Raw genomic sequence first — 19,381 nt, 5'->3', positions numbered from 1 at the left:
AGTTTATGTAAATAATAAGCCATTATTATGAGCACCGGCGTTAAATAAGCTAAGAGGTTACAAAGGGGTAATTTAAATCTCTTATTTCTTTCCAGACCGGCTTCTGAATTATCTATTAAGCAGCTTGATGAACTGCAGTGGTCCCTTTGAAATCCCCAAGGATGAACCAAGTAACCTACATGCCAATCACTGCTACTTGCTGCCAAATTATATTGGCCATTTGAAACATTCTGTGTCCTATATGTATGATTGTCAGCTTGAGTGTTGAACTTTTAAAAATAATATTTTTATTTATTCTTTGAAAATTTCATGCATATAATATATCTTGTCTATATTCATCTCTTTATTCTTCCCAGAATGTCTTGCAACACAATTACAAATAAGGGATTTTGACCAAATTATGATAAAGAGTTTTGATCATTTTTTTTTTTACATTCAAGTAACTAGAAATAATGAGTTTATTTGGTGTTGTACTGAATGGACTGTTTTTAGCAGCAAGCTGAGCCTTTCTTGGTACAACATCAACAAACAGGTATTCACTAAAATGAAAACCCTGATCTTTCACCATTCAGTACTCCATCAGTAGAAAGCAGATGCAAGGCTAGAATCTCAGGAGATGCTGCACAAGCTAGTGTAACAGGTTCTTGCTGATGACTGTATCCATACAGTTAGGCAGACAAGTGAGCATGGAGGTTCATAGATCTGTTGCAGACATTGTGATCAGAGTAACCTTCCTTATCTTCTGTCATCCAAATCCTGTGATCTTTAGAATTTCAGACATGCCAACATCCTTGACTTCCACACAGACTTTCTAGTCTATGATGTACCCTCTATCATGTTGTCCTTCTAGGATGCATTTTGTTCAGTCCCTCCCATTAAATCCATCAATGCCACTTTTAGTTGGCTTCTCTTTATTCTGTATCTGCCCTCAGTCTTATCCTACCAAGTGTGTCCTCTCTGCTTGAAAATCTTAGATATAATTGTGCTCAACTTTCAGCTACTTTCAATTGCTCATGACTTTATTGCCTGCCTGTGCCCTTGCCCATGACTCTTGATGCATAGCTCTATAGTTTCTGACATTTCCCTTGGCCTCTTTTAATCCTCTACTACTTTCTGTTCTCCTTACTGCTCTTCATTTTCCTGTTCTATTTTTTATTCTTTCTATTTCTAAATATACCAATAAGCCTCATATCTTTACTAAAATAGTTTAGTGATCAAAATATTCTCCTCCACAGGCTCAAGTTCTTGACCCTGGGTACCAAGTTGATGCCACCTTCTGTGGAGATTTTAGGAACTTCAGAGGTGGGAGCTAACTTGAGGCAATGGGGTATAAATCAGGGGTGTGTTCTTGAAGGTATATCCTAACACATGAAAACTCTCTTAAAACATGGTAAAATGAGACTCATCTGACTTAGTAGAGAAGGGTTTCAGATTAACCCAAAACCATGGGGAACAGCCTGTTGATCTGGCATCAAGACATAAACTGGTACACACAAATTATATTTCTCCAATCATATGCCTGCCAATCTATACTTTTGGTCTCCAAGTCTTATTCAATGCCCAATTATAAGCTTTGCATAAAAACCCATCACAATGCTAATAAAGGTCAGTCTTGTTGATCAAAATTTTTTTCACATAGACCATATACAGGACAGCTATGACAAGATGCATAGAAGCTGTTGCAGTCTGGAAGAGAGGCAGCAGGATGGGTTATTAGAAGGTATGACTGTAGGGAAGTTTCCCATAGTTCCTCTGGCCAGGACAGTTATGCCCAGATCAAGGCCTCCTGAAGGAAATTTATGTGGCTTCACCAGAAGTAGTAATTGTTTGGGTGGGAGTTACACCTGAACCCCTGGCACCCTGGAATCCCTATACTCAAAGAGTCTGGAATGCTCTGGAATGAGGAGAGGTGGTCTCTATATCCTATCCTGTGACTGGTAGTGGAAAAAGGCTACTTTGTGGAGGGGATTAGGGCCAAGATTAGACTGTGGAGATCAAACACCTCTGAGAAGGTGAGGATCAGGATTATGCCCACAAACAGTCATGGCTGCTGGGCAATGCCACGAACCCTGGCACTCACCAGCATGCCAATGCCAAAGCCAGCAGCCACGCCACTCAACCCCACACTCAGGCCAGCAGATAGTGATGCTATCAGTCTGGAAGTTAGTGATAAGTACTGCCACCACCAGGCCATAGATGTTGATGATCCCAGCTATAACCACTGGGATGATGGACTTCATGATCAGCTCTGGCATCATGACTGACATAGCTACGATGCTAGTGCCACTCTTAGCTGTGCCATAGGAGGCTCCCATGGTGCTAAAGACTATGGTGGCCAAAGCGCCTATGACAATGAAAAAGATGGCATATCGGGGCTGGTTTTGATGGCAGCCGTGTTTGCAAGTGGGGAGAGAGCAAGCTCAGCTGGTGGCTGGGATAGGATGGTGGGAGAGCAAGTAGGCAAGAGTGCTAAGATTCTTGAGGCATCTTATGTGAAGGTGACCCTGCCAGTCAGCACCTGTACCCTAATAGGCCTCTCTGCTGATGCAGCAATTCAAATCAGATCAAATTAGGAAAAGGGCCAGTTTAAAGGTTAAAGTGTTCCTAGGTGATTTCTGGGCCCTGCAGAGAGGAGATGGGGAAGAGAGACTGGAAGAACCATATGTTTGTTTTCTGGGATGCAGCTTATATACACTGTGGGAGCGGTCTTGAGCCTCCCTGGGGGAGGAGCTGTGTTTGGCAGGCTTTGAAGGGGTGGGTTTAGGGAAAGAGAGAAGACATCTTGGAAAACCAGAGGGTAGAGGGTTGCAGCTGCTGGACAGACCATGTATCCTGAATAGGTGCCCACTTGAGTCTGGAGAGATGGTTCCAACCTGGATGTCCCAAGAGCTTGGCAGCTGAAGGGGTGGTGAGGATCACAGTATAAGGTCTTGTCTACTGGGGCTCAAGAGACTTAGGTGCTAGCAGTTCAAGGAGTACTCTGTTCCCTGGGGAGAGTGGAGTGGGCTCAGGCACAGTTGGATCTGTTGGTCTTGGGGCAGGGAGATAGCTGTCAGCATGTGAATGGAGAAGGGACCTCAGAAGAGAGAGATAGGGGAGGTACCCGGCCAGTGAGTGAGTTTGAGCTGGGAGGTGGTGATTGAGGAGAAAGGGCCTTCCATAAAGGAGCTCAAAAGGGATCAAACCTGAAGGAGAGCATGGGGTGGCCTGGAGGCAGGTAAGGTCAATGGGGAGTAGGGAGTTCAATGGAGAGCTTGGTGAGCTGTTGTTTGATGAATCCATTGGCCTTCGCAACCTTTCCCCCAGGAGATGTTGAGGGCATCTGACATGAGCTCCCTGACCCTGGGAAGTGAAGGCTGGCCTCTTGTCAGTTTGCATGGTCTGTGGTAGGCCATGTCTGCTATTTCCCTGGAGGCAGGAAAAGCCTCTTGTCCATCCTGTAAAGGTGTCAACCATAGTTAGGAGGTAACAGAGGTTTTTTTTTGTTTTGTTTTGTTTTTTTAATGTGTGGGCATGTGAGTGAAGTCCACCTGCCAATCCTCACCTGGTTGGTGTCCTCAAAGCTGGTGTAGAGGCTGACTTCTGGAGTATTTGGAGAACTCCCTGTGGATTGACCTTGGAATGTGTCTGGCAGGAGGAGTAGACCTATGAAATATGTGTGGGGTCAAAGAGGGACTCTAAGAAGTGGAACAAAGCTTTGGGCCTGTGTGTAAGGTCTGATGGATGTCTGAAATGATAGATAGTGCATGGTCCTGAGGAAGAGTGAGGCTGTTATTGAAGTAGAACCATTCATCCTTTGTCTGTGTGGCTCCTTTTTTCAATAGCTTGCCACTCTCTTCTGGTTGGTAACAGCACTGATGGGAAGGTGTCAAAAACAAAATAAGTTCTGTTGATCCAGAGGAGCTGGAGGCAAGTCCCCAGGCTACTGAGTCAGCCTTGTCCTTGCCTAAGGCCACTGGGTCCTTGAGGACTGATGCCCCCTGCAGTAAATTATGGCTACCTCTGCAGGTAGCTGGAGGGCCTCCAAGAGCTTGGCTATAAGAGGTATATTAACTATGGGAATTCCCTTGGTAGTGAGGAAGCCCCTTTCCCTCCACTGGACAGAATGGGTATGGGCTGTTAGAAAGGCATATGTAGAGTCAGTGTAGATGTTAGCCCATGGCCCCCTTGGCTATCTGGAGTGCGCTAGTCAAGGTGATTAATTCGGCCTTTTGTGAAGAAGTTCCCGTAGGTAGGCAGATCACTTCGCTTGTTTTAGTGGAAGTGACCACTGCATATGCTGCCTGGCGGTTTCCTGATCTGTCTATAAGAGAACTGCCATCAACAAACAGGGTGAGTTGGGGTTTTGTGAGTGGTTGGTCTAATAGACCAGGCTGGGGTGAATGTAAGGCCTCCACAGCCTCTGGGCAGGAGTGAGAGGAGGTACCTGAATGGAATGGGACAGGAAGGAGGTTTCAGGGTTTAAGGTAGGACTGGAGGCCAAAGTAATTTGAGGGTTTTCTAGAAACAGTAAGTGAAAGACTTGGACTTGTAAGGGCCCAAGGAGGGAGAGAGAGGAATGGCTTAAAAAGTCTGAGAGACAGAGAGTGGAGTATACCATAACTGGCTGGAACAGGGTGATTTTCTGATCCTCATGCATGAGTTCAGCTGATGCTGCTAGGGCTCTCTAGCATGGCTGCCATCCAAGACAGTGTGGTCCAGTTGTTTGGACAAGAATGTCACGAACTGGTCTTGAACGGGTTTGAGGGCCCGACTGGTCAGGTTAGAACTCCAGTGGCCACTCTCAACCTTTCATCTGTATAAAGATGATAAGGTCAAGAGGGGTCTGGAAAAGCAAGGGTGGGGGCCATTAGAAGGGCATCTTGCAGTAAAGAGAAGTGGCAGCAGAAAGTTGCTGGGTGGGTGAGGGGTCCCTTGGGAGTCTCTCTAACTGCATGGTATAGAATCTTGGCAATAATAGCAAAGTTAGGGATCCAGTGATGGAGGGATCCCATCAGGCCCCAAAAGGAGAGAATCTGTGGTCAGAGGGCTTGGGCCCTGTCAGAAGTGAGTGTCTTAGAACCTGGGCTGAGTTAAACACCCACATATATCACAGTGGGAGAGCCCAGTTGGGCCTTAGATAGGGAAAGATGGTATTCCAGGGAGCCACGGTAGTTCTCGAGCAAAGAGGTGTCCTGTTGGGAAAGATGCAAAGTAAGACTGCAGAGAAGAAGATCATCTACATATTGGAGGAGTATGCTAGAACCAGAATCAAAGGTGGAGAGATCCCAAGCCGGGGCTTGGCCAAAGAAATGGGAACTATTTGTAAAACCCTGTGGGAGAATGGCTCATGTAAGCTGTCTGGAGGACCAGGTGTTGGGGTCCTCCCAGGGGAAGGCAAAAAGGAAGTATGAGTCAGGATATAGAGGGACAGTAAAGAAGGCATCTTTTAGGTACAGAGCAGTAAAGTGGGAGGTGGCAGAAGGAATATTAGACAGGAGGATGTATTGGTTTTTAGCCACTGGGTGGGTTGGAATAACTGCCTCATTGATGATGAAGAGATCTTGAAATAAACGGTAATCACTAGAGAATGTACATATAGCAAGAATGGGTGTGATTCAGGGTGAGTTGATAGGTATTAAAAGTCCCTGAGATAAAAGGTGGATGACAATAGGCTTAAGGCCTCAGTGATGGGTTTCAGAAATAGGAAACTGGGATCTGGGAGGAAAGAAATAAGGGTCCTTAAAGTGAATTAGAATTGGCTGGTGGTGAGTAACCTCCACTGGAGCTGAGGTATCCTATACTTGGGGATCCAATGGATAAGGGAGAGTAGGGACAGGACAGTCTGGGGTAGGAATCTGTGAAGCTATAAAGAGGAGAAGAAAATGTCTTGTATAATATTAAAAGGACCCACCTGAATATTATACTTCCCAGGGGCTCAGAAGAGAGAACTACAAACAGTGAGAATTATTTTTGGGAAATGAATCTAAGAACACCAAGCTCTTTGTCCGTCTACTTTATTCCTCTGGGATAAAATCCTATCTACACAGCTGCAGTTCTGTTCTCATGCCTGGCTCCTTTCTTGCCTGATTTCCCTCTATGTTTGTTACTGTTCCCTCTAAGTTCTATCTTAATTCTTTCATCTTAATTCTGCCTCATCTAGGTTCTCCTCATCTCCTTCTTACCCAGCTAGTACTTCCCCATCTGACTTTTCCTCATCTTCCATCTCGTCCACATGTTCTCTCTGGTCAAAATCCTCCTTTTCCTTCTCAGTTCTCCATCCTCAAGTTCTTTACTCTGTCTTACTCTCTTTCTCCTTATACCTCTAAGTTTTGTCCTGCCTCTCTGAAAATAAAACTGCCCCTTTGTCCCTTTGACCCATACCTGTCCATGCTTTTTGCCATTTTTCTGCAGGGTGGGGGAAAGTGTACTCAGTTGCTAGACAACCTGTGTACAGCTAGATGCCTCTGGCGATAGTTAAAGAAAGATCTGGAACTAGAGGTAAGATTTAGGAAAGGAGAAAGTTAAGCTTAATTGGCACATCCACCAGGCCTTCTCAAATGGGTAGTCTGGATGCTTAAGTCTGTCCTTAGAGAGTACAGAGGTATCTGTGATAAGGTACTTTCCTCTGTCTAGGGATGGACCTGGTCAGATGATGCCAATGATGACAGTTACAGGGAGACTTGAACTGGGGTTCTGGCTGTGCATAGCTGTCAGCACAGAAGGTTATCTAAATATTCCTAGAAGTGGTTAGGTAAGGAATTAGGTATGGGTCTACAAAGTTAGTAAGGCATTAAGAAAGGAGGGTCCTAGCTAAATTGTGTGAATCTATTACTTAAGGTCCACCTGACCTAGGCGATGTCTCCTTGCGGAATTTACCTTAAATCAGGAGGCTAGCATATGGTGGTCTGGACTGTTGTTTCTGTTAGTCCTTGAGTGTGGCTATGGGAAATATCTGATTCCAGTGCTACAAGGGGAGAAACGGAGGGGCTGGGGGGAAGGAAGCCTTTCCTGTGGTTGTTTTCCAAATACCTCAAACACATATTTGTACAAATAGTGACTAGTCCCCACTGTTTGAAATTCTTAGGAAAAAGTCAATTGGGAAAGCTATGAAGGCACACATGATTTTCATAACAGAAGACAGCTGATATATAACAAGCCACATAAAACCAAATGCTCCTTGGAATTTGGCTTCCTCTGAAGGAATTTCTTGATCCCTTCAGGCAGTGGCTTTGCCATAACCAGCTGAGTTCTTATGATATATTCCTGTGACCTGTAGCAAAAATGGGACTCAGGAGAGGTTGTGAGGGCCAAGGTGAGGATGGCCCAAAGATGGCTGAGAATATCATGACCAAGCAGAGGTACAAGGCAAGCAGATATAACTAGAAAAGAGTGTGAGAAGAATCTCTCTGGAAGAATGCAGAGAAGTGCCAGGGTCTTAAGTGGGAAGGAAGGGATCCTCTTCACCCCTGTGACAGAAATTGACAAAGGAACTATAGGACCTGAGTGAGATGTCAAAACATAATAGGTAACTCCTGTGTCCAAAAGAAAGTCAAGGACATACCTGCTACCTGTAGCATCACCCAAGGCTTAGAGAGGGGAATGGGAGTCACCAAGTCAAGGCCGTATCAGTCCTTCACCAAGCTTAGGAGTTCAAAGGCTGGAAAAGTCTCCGTTGCTGATGTTGGTGAGGCTGGACCTCTGTGGCATGGCATAGAGGATGAGCCTGCATAGGGGGCATTTTGATTTCCAGTTTTCAGGCTGTTGGCAGACAGGGCATGGCCTCCTGGGCATCTGGGGGTCAGGGCAATATGGTGAACATTGGTCCTGTTTGCTGCATTTGAAGCAAGTTTCTGGCAGATTTGATTTGGGCCAAGCTCTGGAAGGTTGGAGTCTTGTAGCTGACTTCCATTGTCTTCCTTGTGGGGGCCCTGGTAGTCTCAGGGCAGCTGCTAAGGCTTAGGCTTGGCGCATAGCCTTCACTTTTAGCCTTGTCTGTTGGAATGACTTGTCTATCCCTTCTCAAGCACTGAAAAGTTTAAAAGCCATTTCCACCAATTCTTGTAGGGGAGTTTGAGGGCCCTCCTCAACCTTTTAAAATTTTTTTATAATGTCTGGCACTGACTGAAAAATGAAATGGGTTGCAAAGATTGTGGCTCCTGCAGGGGAGGCTGGGTCAAGGAAAGTACATTGAACCATTGTCTCCTGTAATTGGTTCAAAAAAAATAACCAGGTTTTCGACAGCTAGCTGTGTTATCTCTCAGAGCTTATCAAAATTAACAATTTTATCTGAGACCATTTTCATACCTTGGAGGAGGCAATGAACCATGAGGTCTCTCGTGGCTGTTTTGACCTGATTGGTAATCCTAGTAGGGCTCTGTAGCTGGCACTGCCACCTCACCCACAGGGACTGAATAGTCCACTAGATGTGTTTGGTATGCATACTGTCTAGCTACTGACCTTTGTAGTGGGTAGCCATTCCAGCCTTGGCCTGGAAGTTCCCATCCCCATTGAGGCTTCAGTAATGGTCACGTTTACAAGGCAGGGCTGAGGGAGGACGCTGAAGACCCAGGATCAAGAGGAGAGGCTTCTCTTGGTTCCAGGACCCTGGACGCTGAAGGTAGACTGGCAGAGTTCTCCAGAGAACACCGCCAGACTGCGCCATCCTTTCCCCAGATCCTGCAACCTTATCCCTTCATTTGTAAGCTACCCCACAAAATAAACCTCCCTTTTAACTAAGTGGAGCAGCCTTAATAGTTTCACCAATAGCTCTTGGGAGTGAGGGTGGAGGCCTAGATCACATAAAGGTCATGACAGGTCAGACTGTAGGCCTCGGACAGATAACAGAACTCCTTGATACAAACAGAAGGATTAGCAGAGAAGGAACCCAATCACTTTTCTATTTGTGAGAGGTCCTGAAGGGAGAGGGGTGTGGGGACTTGGACAATTCTGTCAACTCCAGCTACCTCTCAGAGAGGGTAGAGGAGAGCAGGTACTTGGTGAGACCAAGTATGAGAAGAAACCAGGGAAAATTTGGGGGCATTAGGCCAGTGTGCAGAAGGGGACCAGGACGTAGGTTGAGGCATTGGGGGACAGAGAGGAGCAGTGTGGGGGGAGGACCAGAGGGCAGATTAGGAGAAGGGTTTTGGCCAGTGAATGGAACATGGTTGGGGAAGTAGAGGTTGGGAAAGTAGGGGAGGGGCCAGTGTTTCGTGCACCATGGTCAGGGTGGAATTTTCAGGATCCCAGTTCTCAGGTAGAAATCTGGAGACTCCATGACCCAAGCCAACAAGATCAGTGACATGACGTATTAGCTGCTATAGAGAAGGCCTTGAAGGGGTGAGTTTAGGGAAAGAGATAGGGGAGGAGAGTTGAGGTGGATCTTCCAACAGAACATTTCAGACTCTTTGGGTATAAGAATGCCAGGGTGCCAGGCGATGAGGTGGAGCTCCCACCCAAATAATAATGGAAATAAGCTTTGAACTAGACTGAAGTTTTTCAAGATTTTCATGAAATCCTTAATGTATCAATGATACTCAACGACTGCCCCTATAGCATTCAAAGGTCTAATTTCTTTCTTTTTTTTCTTCATTTTTCTTTTCTTTTCCTTTCTTTTTTGACAGCTTGTCAGTGCTGAGAGTCACAAGGGAGCAATATGACAGAATACAATTAAACAGTTAAATTTCCTAGTAGCTTGGTTGAAGAAAAACTAAGCATTAAAGGTTGATCACCATGAAGTTATCAATATAATACAAATGTTTCTCATCTTATTCAAAAGTGTCAGCTCCCCTTCCAATACCCTGGAGCCACTTGTATTTTTTTTGTCATTCTGTCTGGATGTCTGTCACCACACTGCAGATTTTTTTTCATGCTTTTAGTGGTGCCTCCCTTGATTTGCCTTTAAATATGGGGGGAATAATACATACTTCATGACTGTGGTTTTCCTCTGCTGTATTTTTGTTTATCAAATATTTTTGGTATGTCACAGAGGCTCTCTTCTGCCTCCAACACCATGCAAATGATATCTGTGACAACATTAAAAGCACAGTTTTCAGGGCCAGTGATTTTTAACCCCAAGAATATATGTGTGAGATTACCAGCCCACATAGCATCCCATTAGGTTCTACAACATCCAAATCAACATCAGAGTGCTTGGTGTGTGTCTTGTACAAAGGTGTCAAGTTTCAGGAGGAGAGAAGCATTCAAGTGAACATACCTTCTATCTCCTCATTCACATGATTATTATGTTAATGATGAACCCATAATTCTTGACTGCAATCCAACCCTTCTAGTGTGTGTTGTACTCACCTACCTCTCATACTTTGAGGTGTACATTCATTTTCTTTATCTCAAGGGCTTCAGTCTGCACCTTCTTATCTTCAGTTACTTCCACAAATGCTATCAACCATCAACTATGTCTCCCTTCTCCTTGCCTGGCAACTAGCCCCAAATAAATTATCACAGTTCTTAACCATCTTTTATGTTTCAAATGACCAACCACCTCAGAAAACTTGATGCTGCTTTTCCAAACCTCTGTGGAAATAATGAATGTCTCTGCCCATTAGCCTGTGAGCCCTGACCCACATTGCATGACCCTGTAGTCTGTGATTTTTACACTGGTCCCTTTAGCCCACCTATAGTCACTAGCCTCTCTGTTCATTTTTTCTGTCTGTGAGCATTTACCATCCTTTACCATATCTATCATTTCACAATGAGGCTCATTTGTTTCCTGATTCAGTTTGGAGATGAAATAACTCCTAACTGAGTTATTATTATTATTATTATTATTATTATTATTATTTTACCATTTGTTCCCAGTTGGTGGCACTATGTAGGGAGTCTGTGGAAATTGGTAGAGAGAGAAAACAGGAAGGGTTAAATATGAGGAACAGGCCCTTGCAAGAGTAACCTGATTCTTACTCCATTTCATCTCTGTCTTACTTCTCCAATCATCTTGTGTCATAGAATTGGCTCTTTGCTGTCTCCCTCCTTCCAGGCTCAGATATGTGCTTACTCAGCAGAAACTCTTCAATCTTTGCTGGTACTGGCACTGCTGATGCTACTGTGGCCGGAAGCTCGAGGATCTTGTGTGCATAGGAGGAAATACTCAGCCTGTGTACACATGGTCAACAGAATATATAAAACAAAATTTTCATTTTTTTTTAGGTAAAAGAAGCTAAATAGCATCTATAAGAAACAATTATTTGTCACACACAGATTGCTATTCATCAATCACAGCCTTGCATATGCATGGCCCTCATGCTCCCAACTCCAAACTTTATCTCAAGTTTTACATAAGAACTAATCCAAACCCTCTCATAGGTTAATTCTTACATTTGTTGACCAATAATCATTGAGTCACAGGGGAGGGACTCTCCTGACTGCTAACCATATAAAGGAAAACTGTGACAGAGTTTATATAAGTTGAGCACAGTTTTCATGATTAGCTCCAGGAAAGGTTATTAGGAAGTTATGGATGGAAAGACATTTATCCCACTGCTGCAGACTCATGAAAGGAAGCTCTATGACTTCCCCTGCAGACACATTCACAGTGTCCTTTGAAACCAAAGTGAATTTTCTCAAGTTGTCTTAAAATGTTCAAAGAACCCAGGATACCAAAATGAAAGTCCCTCTTCTATAGGCATTGTGTCAGTTTGAATGACAGCTTAAAAAATAGCCTAAATAAAATTCCTAAAATTTTATTTCCTCAATGTACTGTGTAGAGCAGGGCAATTTTTTGTGAAGTCTCAGTCAAGAGTTCAAAATCTTCCAGCACCTTAATTTAGTTGAAGAAATGCTCAAATTTGCATAGCTTAAAGATCCCTCAATAACATAAACCTTATTGGTGTTCCACTCATGATCTAAACCCTAGGAAGAGATGACATCCTCCTCTAGACTCATGGGTCTCTTTTCTATACACCATAGACATTCCATGCTTTGAGTGGACTTTATCCTGGACTTTGAATGACATCTTACCTACTTCGTTCAGTTAACTGTGAGAGTGAGGCATCCTTTCTTTCTGGCACAATTCTCTGCCAGTTTACTACCTTTCCAACCTCTGTAGCCCCAAGTTAACTCTCTTGTTCTCCTGGTCATCTTTTCAGCTTGAATCTGGCATTGTATTTAAGTCAGGAGCATTTCTCCCATCTCTAATATGATTATGCAGCTTGTTTCCTTTTCTTTTTCCTTGCACACTTCAACTTAATGGGTAAGACTCTTCTTGATCCCAAGCCTGCTCTTCCCTGTTTCCTTACACCACTTCTTATTCTGACCTCTCTCAGCTACCCTGTATCACTGCCCTAAACTTCTCAGTGTTCAGCAATTATCAATGATTCTCCATGAATAGGAATATTTATACTAACCGATACCTGAAGAGAACAAATAACAAAAAGAAAAACATTTTCTTAGTGTATCTGACTCGTTAAAAATAATTTTTCAGTAAATGTGCTCTGAAGATCTTTGGAGTCATTACTAGCCTAGCAGTGCCTTCTAGAGTTTGATTTCCCACAATTTCTCAAATTACAAAGATGTTGCTTTCAATGACCCCTCAGAGCAGTGATGTTATTGTATGATTAGAATGAGGTAAACGGCAGAACCTTTAAGATCTATGGGATGATCTCTGGAGGAATAACTCAGTCTCTAGCCAGGTCTTTAATGAGGGTCCAGGTAGAACATGTGGTTATCTTCTGCTGAATGGAAAAATTATAAACATAGTTGACACTTCCCTATGCATAAAGAAGATAACATCACATTTTGTATCTACATAAAGGATTAGTAAAAAAAAGTTAAATAAAAAGTTCTGAACAGCATTTCCTTCAGTAACTTTCTCATAGAACAGGACAACTTTTTGAATCAATTTACACTGCTTCTATTAACACTCCAGAATATACTTTCCAAGCATGGATGCTTACCAGACCTTCCTTCTATGATCACTTTGTCTCCAATGCTGAAACACAGGGTACACAAATGAAGTGTTTGATGTGAAGATGTTTTGGCTAAGGTTATACACAAAACAGAATCAAGTTAAAAATTGTAATACAGTGCATTACCTGTATGAAATAGAATGTGTCCTTGTGTGGAAGTGATTTAAAATTACCTTTTTCTAGCAAGAGGATTAAAAGTTTAGGTCACTATCCATGACAACCTAACCTGTGAAAACATGTAAAATACTTCCCCTCCTCATATCATTTTCTCTTCTCATTTGACCACTTCTAACTGAAGGTTCAGACACTGCACACCACCTCAAGCATCCTCTTCCTGGACTCCCTGATCTGAATTCTCACTCCTACCTCTCCCAGCTACCCTGAGTTATGGCTCTAAATATCGAATTGTACAATGATTGCCAGTGATTGTGTTCAGATATTGTTAATATCGTCATTCATACAAACCAAGTTATGGGAAAAACAGAGAACATGAAAATTATTTTCACCTGCTTACCAAACTGATAAGAGAAAATCATCAGTGGATGGCTTTGTCAATAATTTTGAGTCTTTTGTTACTTACTAAGGAGTTGCCTGTGGATATATTCTGCTTAATGAAAAATTCAATAGGTAGTTTATATTTCCATAACTTTTGTTTCTGTGTGTCATCATCCTTCTATACTGTCTGCTATGCTGTTAGATGTACTAATTTAAACAAGATTAAAACCAAAAATCAGGATATAGTTTCCTTTAGAAAGACAAGTGGTACAGCACTAGGTTGTCTCACCTGCCTCAATAGGAGAGGAGGTGCCTGTTCTTACTGCAACTTGATATATCATGGCTGGCTCTTATGTATGTGAAGGTGTTCTAGTATGAAGAGAAAGGAGGGGGAGTCGATTTGAGGTGTGGGAATATGGAAAGTTGGGGAGAAGGACTGGAAGTAGAGGAGGGAGGATGCAGATTATGATCAAGCTGGGAAAATTGTAATCAATGTATGAAAGTAGATTAAAAATAAATTTAGTGATTATAATTATAATTACAATCACAATTTGTAATAGATTATTGTTTGTCAGATCATTTGCTGTTTCTTTTTATCTAAAAATATGAAAATTCAGAATTAGTGCTCTTCATATTTCAAATGCATAAAGAATTAACAATATGGAACCTAACTGCTTCTATCATGGCTCAGCAGTGAGAGGTCTAATCATGCAGTTGGTTAGGGTTAATCTGCCAAGGATCCTTACTTAGCCACTGTCAATAGTTGCTGGCTGGTAATATAGTAGGTAGACAAAGGCTGAGATTTTGTGCAGATAGAGGCATTCACCTAGGAATCCATCCGAGTTTTATGATGCAGTTTAGGGTACAAATCTTCTTTCAGCCATTCCTGGGTCTATTACATGGAAATATTTAACCCCAGGTTCAGGGAATTCCCCATATTTTCTCATAGTTCCTCGGGTGGGCCATAATGCTTTGTCCACGACTTTCAGTGTAGAATGGTAAGGATACTTACTTTTAGAATAATTTTGGGAGTGAACTACACTTGGTGAGGGTGAAAAAGAGATTGTCAGTAAGTAAATAATTTCCTTCTTCAATTTATGAAGTAACAATACAGATAAATCTGTACAATTTGACGCTTATGTGTTAAATCTTCATAAATTCAGACATAATTCTATTTTAGTTCAGATGCAATAAATTTGAATGAAAAAATACAAAGCTTGTAACTTCCACAGTAAAAATGAATATTATATGAAAAAAGATTTTTGAAAACAGTATTATTTTCAAACAAAAGAACAACCTGACTCATTCAGCTCTGCTGTGATATTACAAGTCCAAGATTCAAGATTAACCTAAACTTAGAGTACTGTTTCCCTTAGGAAGATAAGTGGCTATAAGATTAGTTGTATGTTGATGTTTTATATAAAAAGAGAATCTTAAAGTTTATATATTCTGGGGAAGAGACCATATAATATTTATACCTGTAGTAAGATTATTTGTTTGGGGATTCCTGTCTCTAGAATAGCACAACCTTGGAACTATGGAGTCACAGCTCATAACAAAGGGCCCCAAAGTAGGAAAACACATTGAAATGATTGCAGTAATGTTCATCAGCAACCAACCAGGGTTATATGTGAGAGCAATGTAACCTTGTAAGATGGAAGAGAGGGCATAAAAGCTTATAAATGTTGTCACCAGGCCCATTATTCGGTGGGTGGCTTTGGACTCAGTTGATCTTTTGGAGGAAACACTGGTGCTGTGGATATGCTGAACCCGTTCTTTGTGCCTATACAGAATGATAACCATGGAGGTGCTGGACCAGATAATAATGACAGAAAACGAAATTTCAGGAAGAACAAAAATTGCTGTATATAATGAGCTTATAAGTTCATCATGACCTGATGTGGAGCAGGATTTCATTCCACTTTTATGTGTCAGATTATTGCTGTTTGCCTTGGTGTACATATATACAGGGAAAAGCATGTTTATTGACATGTAGTGAATCCAGCAGAGGGAAGTGAAGAGTCCAATGTGCTTTGAAGCTTTGACTTTAAGACACAACCAAAAAGAGTTTCCAGGGCTGATGGTTATGACCTGGAAAACACTCAAGAAGCAGGTCATGCCTGTGGACATGTTTCTGCCTAGTCTTTGAATATACAAAAGAAATTTGCAGCCAAAATCATTGAGGAATCCTACCACCCCAAAAGCTGTCATTATATAGAGTAATCCTTTAGAAAGAATAATCAATGAGTTGGCTGTTAACATGTGTATAAGAATCAAATCTGTTGTCTTTAATGCCTGTTCAGTGTAGTAAAGGATGAAGTAGCGGGAAAGAAGACACACATTCCCAACAATTCCAACTGTGCTCTGGAGTAAGAACACTATTCCTATTGACAAATCCTTGTGGTCCATTCTGTCATTTAAAACTTCTTCCTTAAACAGTTCCAAAAGTCATTTCTCTGAGCAAAATGATGGCTTGAAATTTTGAGACCTGGTATTGGTGTGGGAAAATCACATGTTCTCAAGGCTGCAGAGATACTGTGGGCAACAAAACAGGACTCCAACTCAAAACATTATTTTTTAACAATAGTTGTAAAAAATAGTTTTTCAGTGAGACTTCTGATGTCTTTAATTGTATATGTTTATTGAGAGTGGTTGCAGATCTTTGCTTTAAAATGTCAATATTAGCAGTAAGTCCAAGGTGCTGTTGCAGAAACAATGACCAGTGAGTACAAACAGAAAGTATGTTGGGTTTTAAATTTTAAAATGAATTTCCAAATGCAAGTCATATTGAAGATAAAATGACTTTAAGCACTCTTGTAACAGCGTGAAGGAAACCCATGCATATCTCCTCTGGAATTTAGACACAGAATGTATATATAGCTCCACAATAATGAGGGTATTTCTGTTCTTTTATAGTAGAATGTTTATTACACAATAAAAGACAATTGTGAAAAGAGCTATGTATAATCAAGTTTTATAAAAACAGACATAAACATAGGCAGGCACACTTTTTCACACAGGTAAAGAACTGTGGAGTAAAAACACAGGAAGTATTTTGTGGCAAACTTTAAATAGACAGTGGAATGAAAGTAATTGAATCACTTTTACAGAAATCAAGAAGAAAATAATCACACTTAGTAAGGAATTGATGAATGAAGAATGTCCAATAGCACTAAGGAAATCCAAATTCTGGTGTGATTGTGAGGTAGTGGACATTTAGGTAACAGTAGCTCTCCCTATGTTTTGGTATACATCTAATCTCAAAGATGAATAGAGAAGGACCACTGATCCAAATCATTATGGCCAATTTAATGAAATCAAGTAATTAAATGAACCAAGTTTCATGTATACAGGCTGCATCCCCATTAGTTGAGTTTCTAGAGTTCAGCTTTGAATCTTTGAAGGATGATTTTTATATCTCAGAGTGAGGTTTCTGATGAGAGAGTTGGTGGGCAAAATAGTGGGGGTTACAGGATCAGAACATACCCATAACAAGTTAGGTGATTATCCAGCCTGCCTCCATCTTATGCTTAAAAGCTGTCTTATGATTCAGACAAACCAGATTTGTTCCTGTTTATGATTAAACTTCTGTTCCTCAACGATTGTGCTACTCTCCACCTACAATCATAACTACACAAGGTCTTGCGTTGCTTTTTTCAGGAAATAGGAACATTGTATTTGTTTTGAAAAGTTATAAACATCTACAAAGCCTACATTTGTTTCAAAATGTTCCTAAGACTGTCTTTTGTTATGACTATCTTATGACCACTTTGCAATCATGTCTTTGTTTCTGAAGGCCACTTTGACTTATGTTTCTATTATGCTTAGGTTCTGCTCCCGTAACCCCACCTGTTTTTCCTTCCAAGTTCCCCTTTAGAAAATCTCAACCCCTGAGCTGCAAAACACTTGTGTTCCCAATAGCTGAGGAGCCCCCATGGTACTAGACTAGGCCCTCTGGATAAGTGAGACAGGTGTTACCTTGAGCTGTTTAGGGGCACCCCAGGCAGTGAGACTGGGACCTGTCCTTAGTGCATGAGCTGACATTTTGGAACCTAGGGCCTATGCTGAGACACTTTGCTCATGCTTGGACACTTTGCTCCTCCCTCAGGGAGGAGGGGCTTGGGACTGCCTCAACTGAATATTTCAGGCACTGCTGACTCCCCAGGGGAGACCTTTCCTTGGAGGAGGTGGGAATGGTGGGTGAATTGGGGTGGGGGGAAGGCTTGGCGATGTCCGGAGATAGGGCAGGGGTAAATGTGGTTGATATGTAAAATGAATAGAAAAATCTCTTAAGAAAAATATACAAATTAAACCAAGCAAAAAGCCCCCCGAACCCTAATGTTCCTCGTATCTAAGACTGTCCTGTGGAACGCTTGCTTTCCTTAATTTGACAATGATATTTTGGGTTATTGGTGTTTCTTCCATCTTTAGGATTAAAATTTGGAGGTCAAGACCTTAACTCAAATTGAAAAATTTAGAAACTGGATCACTCACTCAAGACCTCTCACGAATCTGGTCCACCAGGACTGAAGAATGCTCCCAGGAATCCACACATTAGACATATTCCAAAGCCTTCAGTGTGTTGGACTGTCTGAACAAATGGCAGTATAAAAAAGGAAAACAGCAAGTATCTTCTTTTATTTTTCCTGGAAGCCTACTGTGGTAAGTCAGAGGAACTTTCTAATTCTTTTAGTGATATCTGGTTCTATCTGTACTTGTTCTCTGATACCCTTATCTAGTGAAAAGCGGGAGGGCATATATGATGAGGTCCAACATTCACTCATCAAGGACAAGGGAGACATTTTACAGCCCACCTGGTAATTTCTCCTTACTTAGGAGTTCGTTCAGAACCACTAGATCTTTTCTGACCCTCCTTGGGATACTGGGGATGTCCTTATGAGACTGATGGACAAGAAAGAATAGAGGCCTGGAACTTTATCACACCCTGTCCTGGTTACTATGGTAGGCCATACACTGAGGAACACTGAAGCCCTTCTGTAGTACAGGGAACCAAGTGATTGGATAGGCACAACATAGAATGCTAGACATTACCCAGAGCTGAGAGAGAAATCAGAGAGGCCTGACCTACTTCAACCAAGAAAGCCAAAACCTAAGAAGCCTCTGGTGGATTCTTAATGCTTGGGTTGTGAAAGTAAGTTACTGAGAAAAATCTTCCTATTTTTTAAAAAGCTCCTGATATTTGCCAGGTGGTGATGGCGTATGCCTTTATTCCCAGAACATGGGAGGCAGAAGCAGGGGATCTTTGTGAGTTCGAGGCCAGCCTGGTCTACAGAGTGATATCCAGGAAAGGGGCAAAGCTACACAGAGAAACCCTGTCTCGAAAAACCAAAAAAACCAAAAACCAAAAAAAACCAAAAAACAAAAAACAAAAAACAAAACAAAACAAATAACCCACACAAACAAACAAAAAAAAAGAAACAAAGAAACCCCAAATACAACTACAACAAAACAAACACAAGACAAAATAACTCCTTTTTTAGTTTTTGAATGGTGAGACAATGGAAGACCCCAATTGTTGTTGTCATGGTCCCTGCTGATGTTCTCACTGACTCCATGTGTTGTACATTTTGTGTATTGGTTTGGATTTCTCTGTCTCTGTCCCTTGTATGTCTTCCTGTGTTGCACACACACATGGGAGCCAGGCCAAGCTCTAGCTGCCGTCACTCTCACACTGCTGGGCTGGAGTACTTCAGACATGCTCCTCCACAGTATGCCACTTTAGGCAGTTGTATGGATCCCCTGCCCCAGGACCACCTCCTATGTTGCGTCTTGCCATGGCTTCTTCAGTAATCAAGGTTTAACATTTTAATGGCCAATGGGTTCAGTTTCTCAATGATTCAGATATCTCTTGGGATGGGTATGTGAAAATATTGTTCTATGTTTTTTCTGTGTTGAAAAGGTGCTCCTGGAGTTGCATAGTTTCTGTTCTATGTCAGAGAAGCCACCTGACTTTGTGGTAGAAA

General features: G+C 42.0%; 1 protein-coding gene and 1 pseudogene across 1 annotated transcript; both read right to left on the bottom strand.

The window, feature by feature from the left end:
* Positions 1–1,951: 1,951 nt before the first annotated feature.
* LOC118570629 lies at positions 1,952–2,378 on the bottom strand (annotated as a pseudogene).
* A 1,773-nt stretch (positions 2,379–4,151) lies between these two features.
* Positions 4,152–15,806, bottom strand: LOC118570339 (vomeronasal type-1 receptor 4-like). Its single transcript, XM_036168720.1, has 4 exons — positions 14,876–15,806; positions 12,891–12,974; positions 12,342–12,347; positions 4,152–4,426 (listed from the first exon to the last, which is right to left on the bottom strand). The coding sequence occupies exons 1-4, from the start codon at positions 15,804–15,806 to the stop codon at positions 4,152–4,154; spliced, it is 1,296 nt and encodes a 431-aa protein (XP_036024613.1).
* Between the last annotated feature and the right edge of the window lie 3,575 nt (positions 15,807–19,381).

Source organism: Onychomys torridus, chromosome 19 (genome assembly GCF_903995425.1).
Source record: "Onychomys torridus chromosome 19, mOncTor1.1, whole genome shotgun sequence".
NCBI classification, from domain to species: Eukaryota; Metazoa; Chordata; class Mammalia; order Rodentia; family Cricetidae; genus Onychomys; species Onychomys torridus.
This window is presented reverse-complemented; position numbering and strand designations above follow the sequence as displayed.

Bases quoted from the DNA above. Each gene is read 5' to 3' on its own strand.
- LOC118570339 (XM_036168720.1), bottom strand. From the start codon at position 15,806: ATGGACCACAAGGATTTGTCAATAGGAATAGTGTTCTTACTCCAGAGC. The intron at 12,975-14,875 runs GTATAAATATTA...GTATAACCTTAG, and splicing joins AACAAATAATCTTACTACAG to CCAAAACATCTTCACATCAA.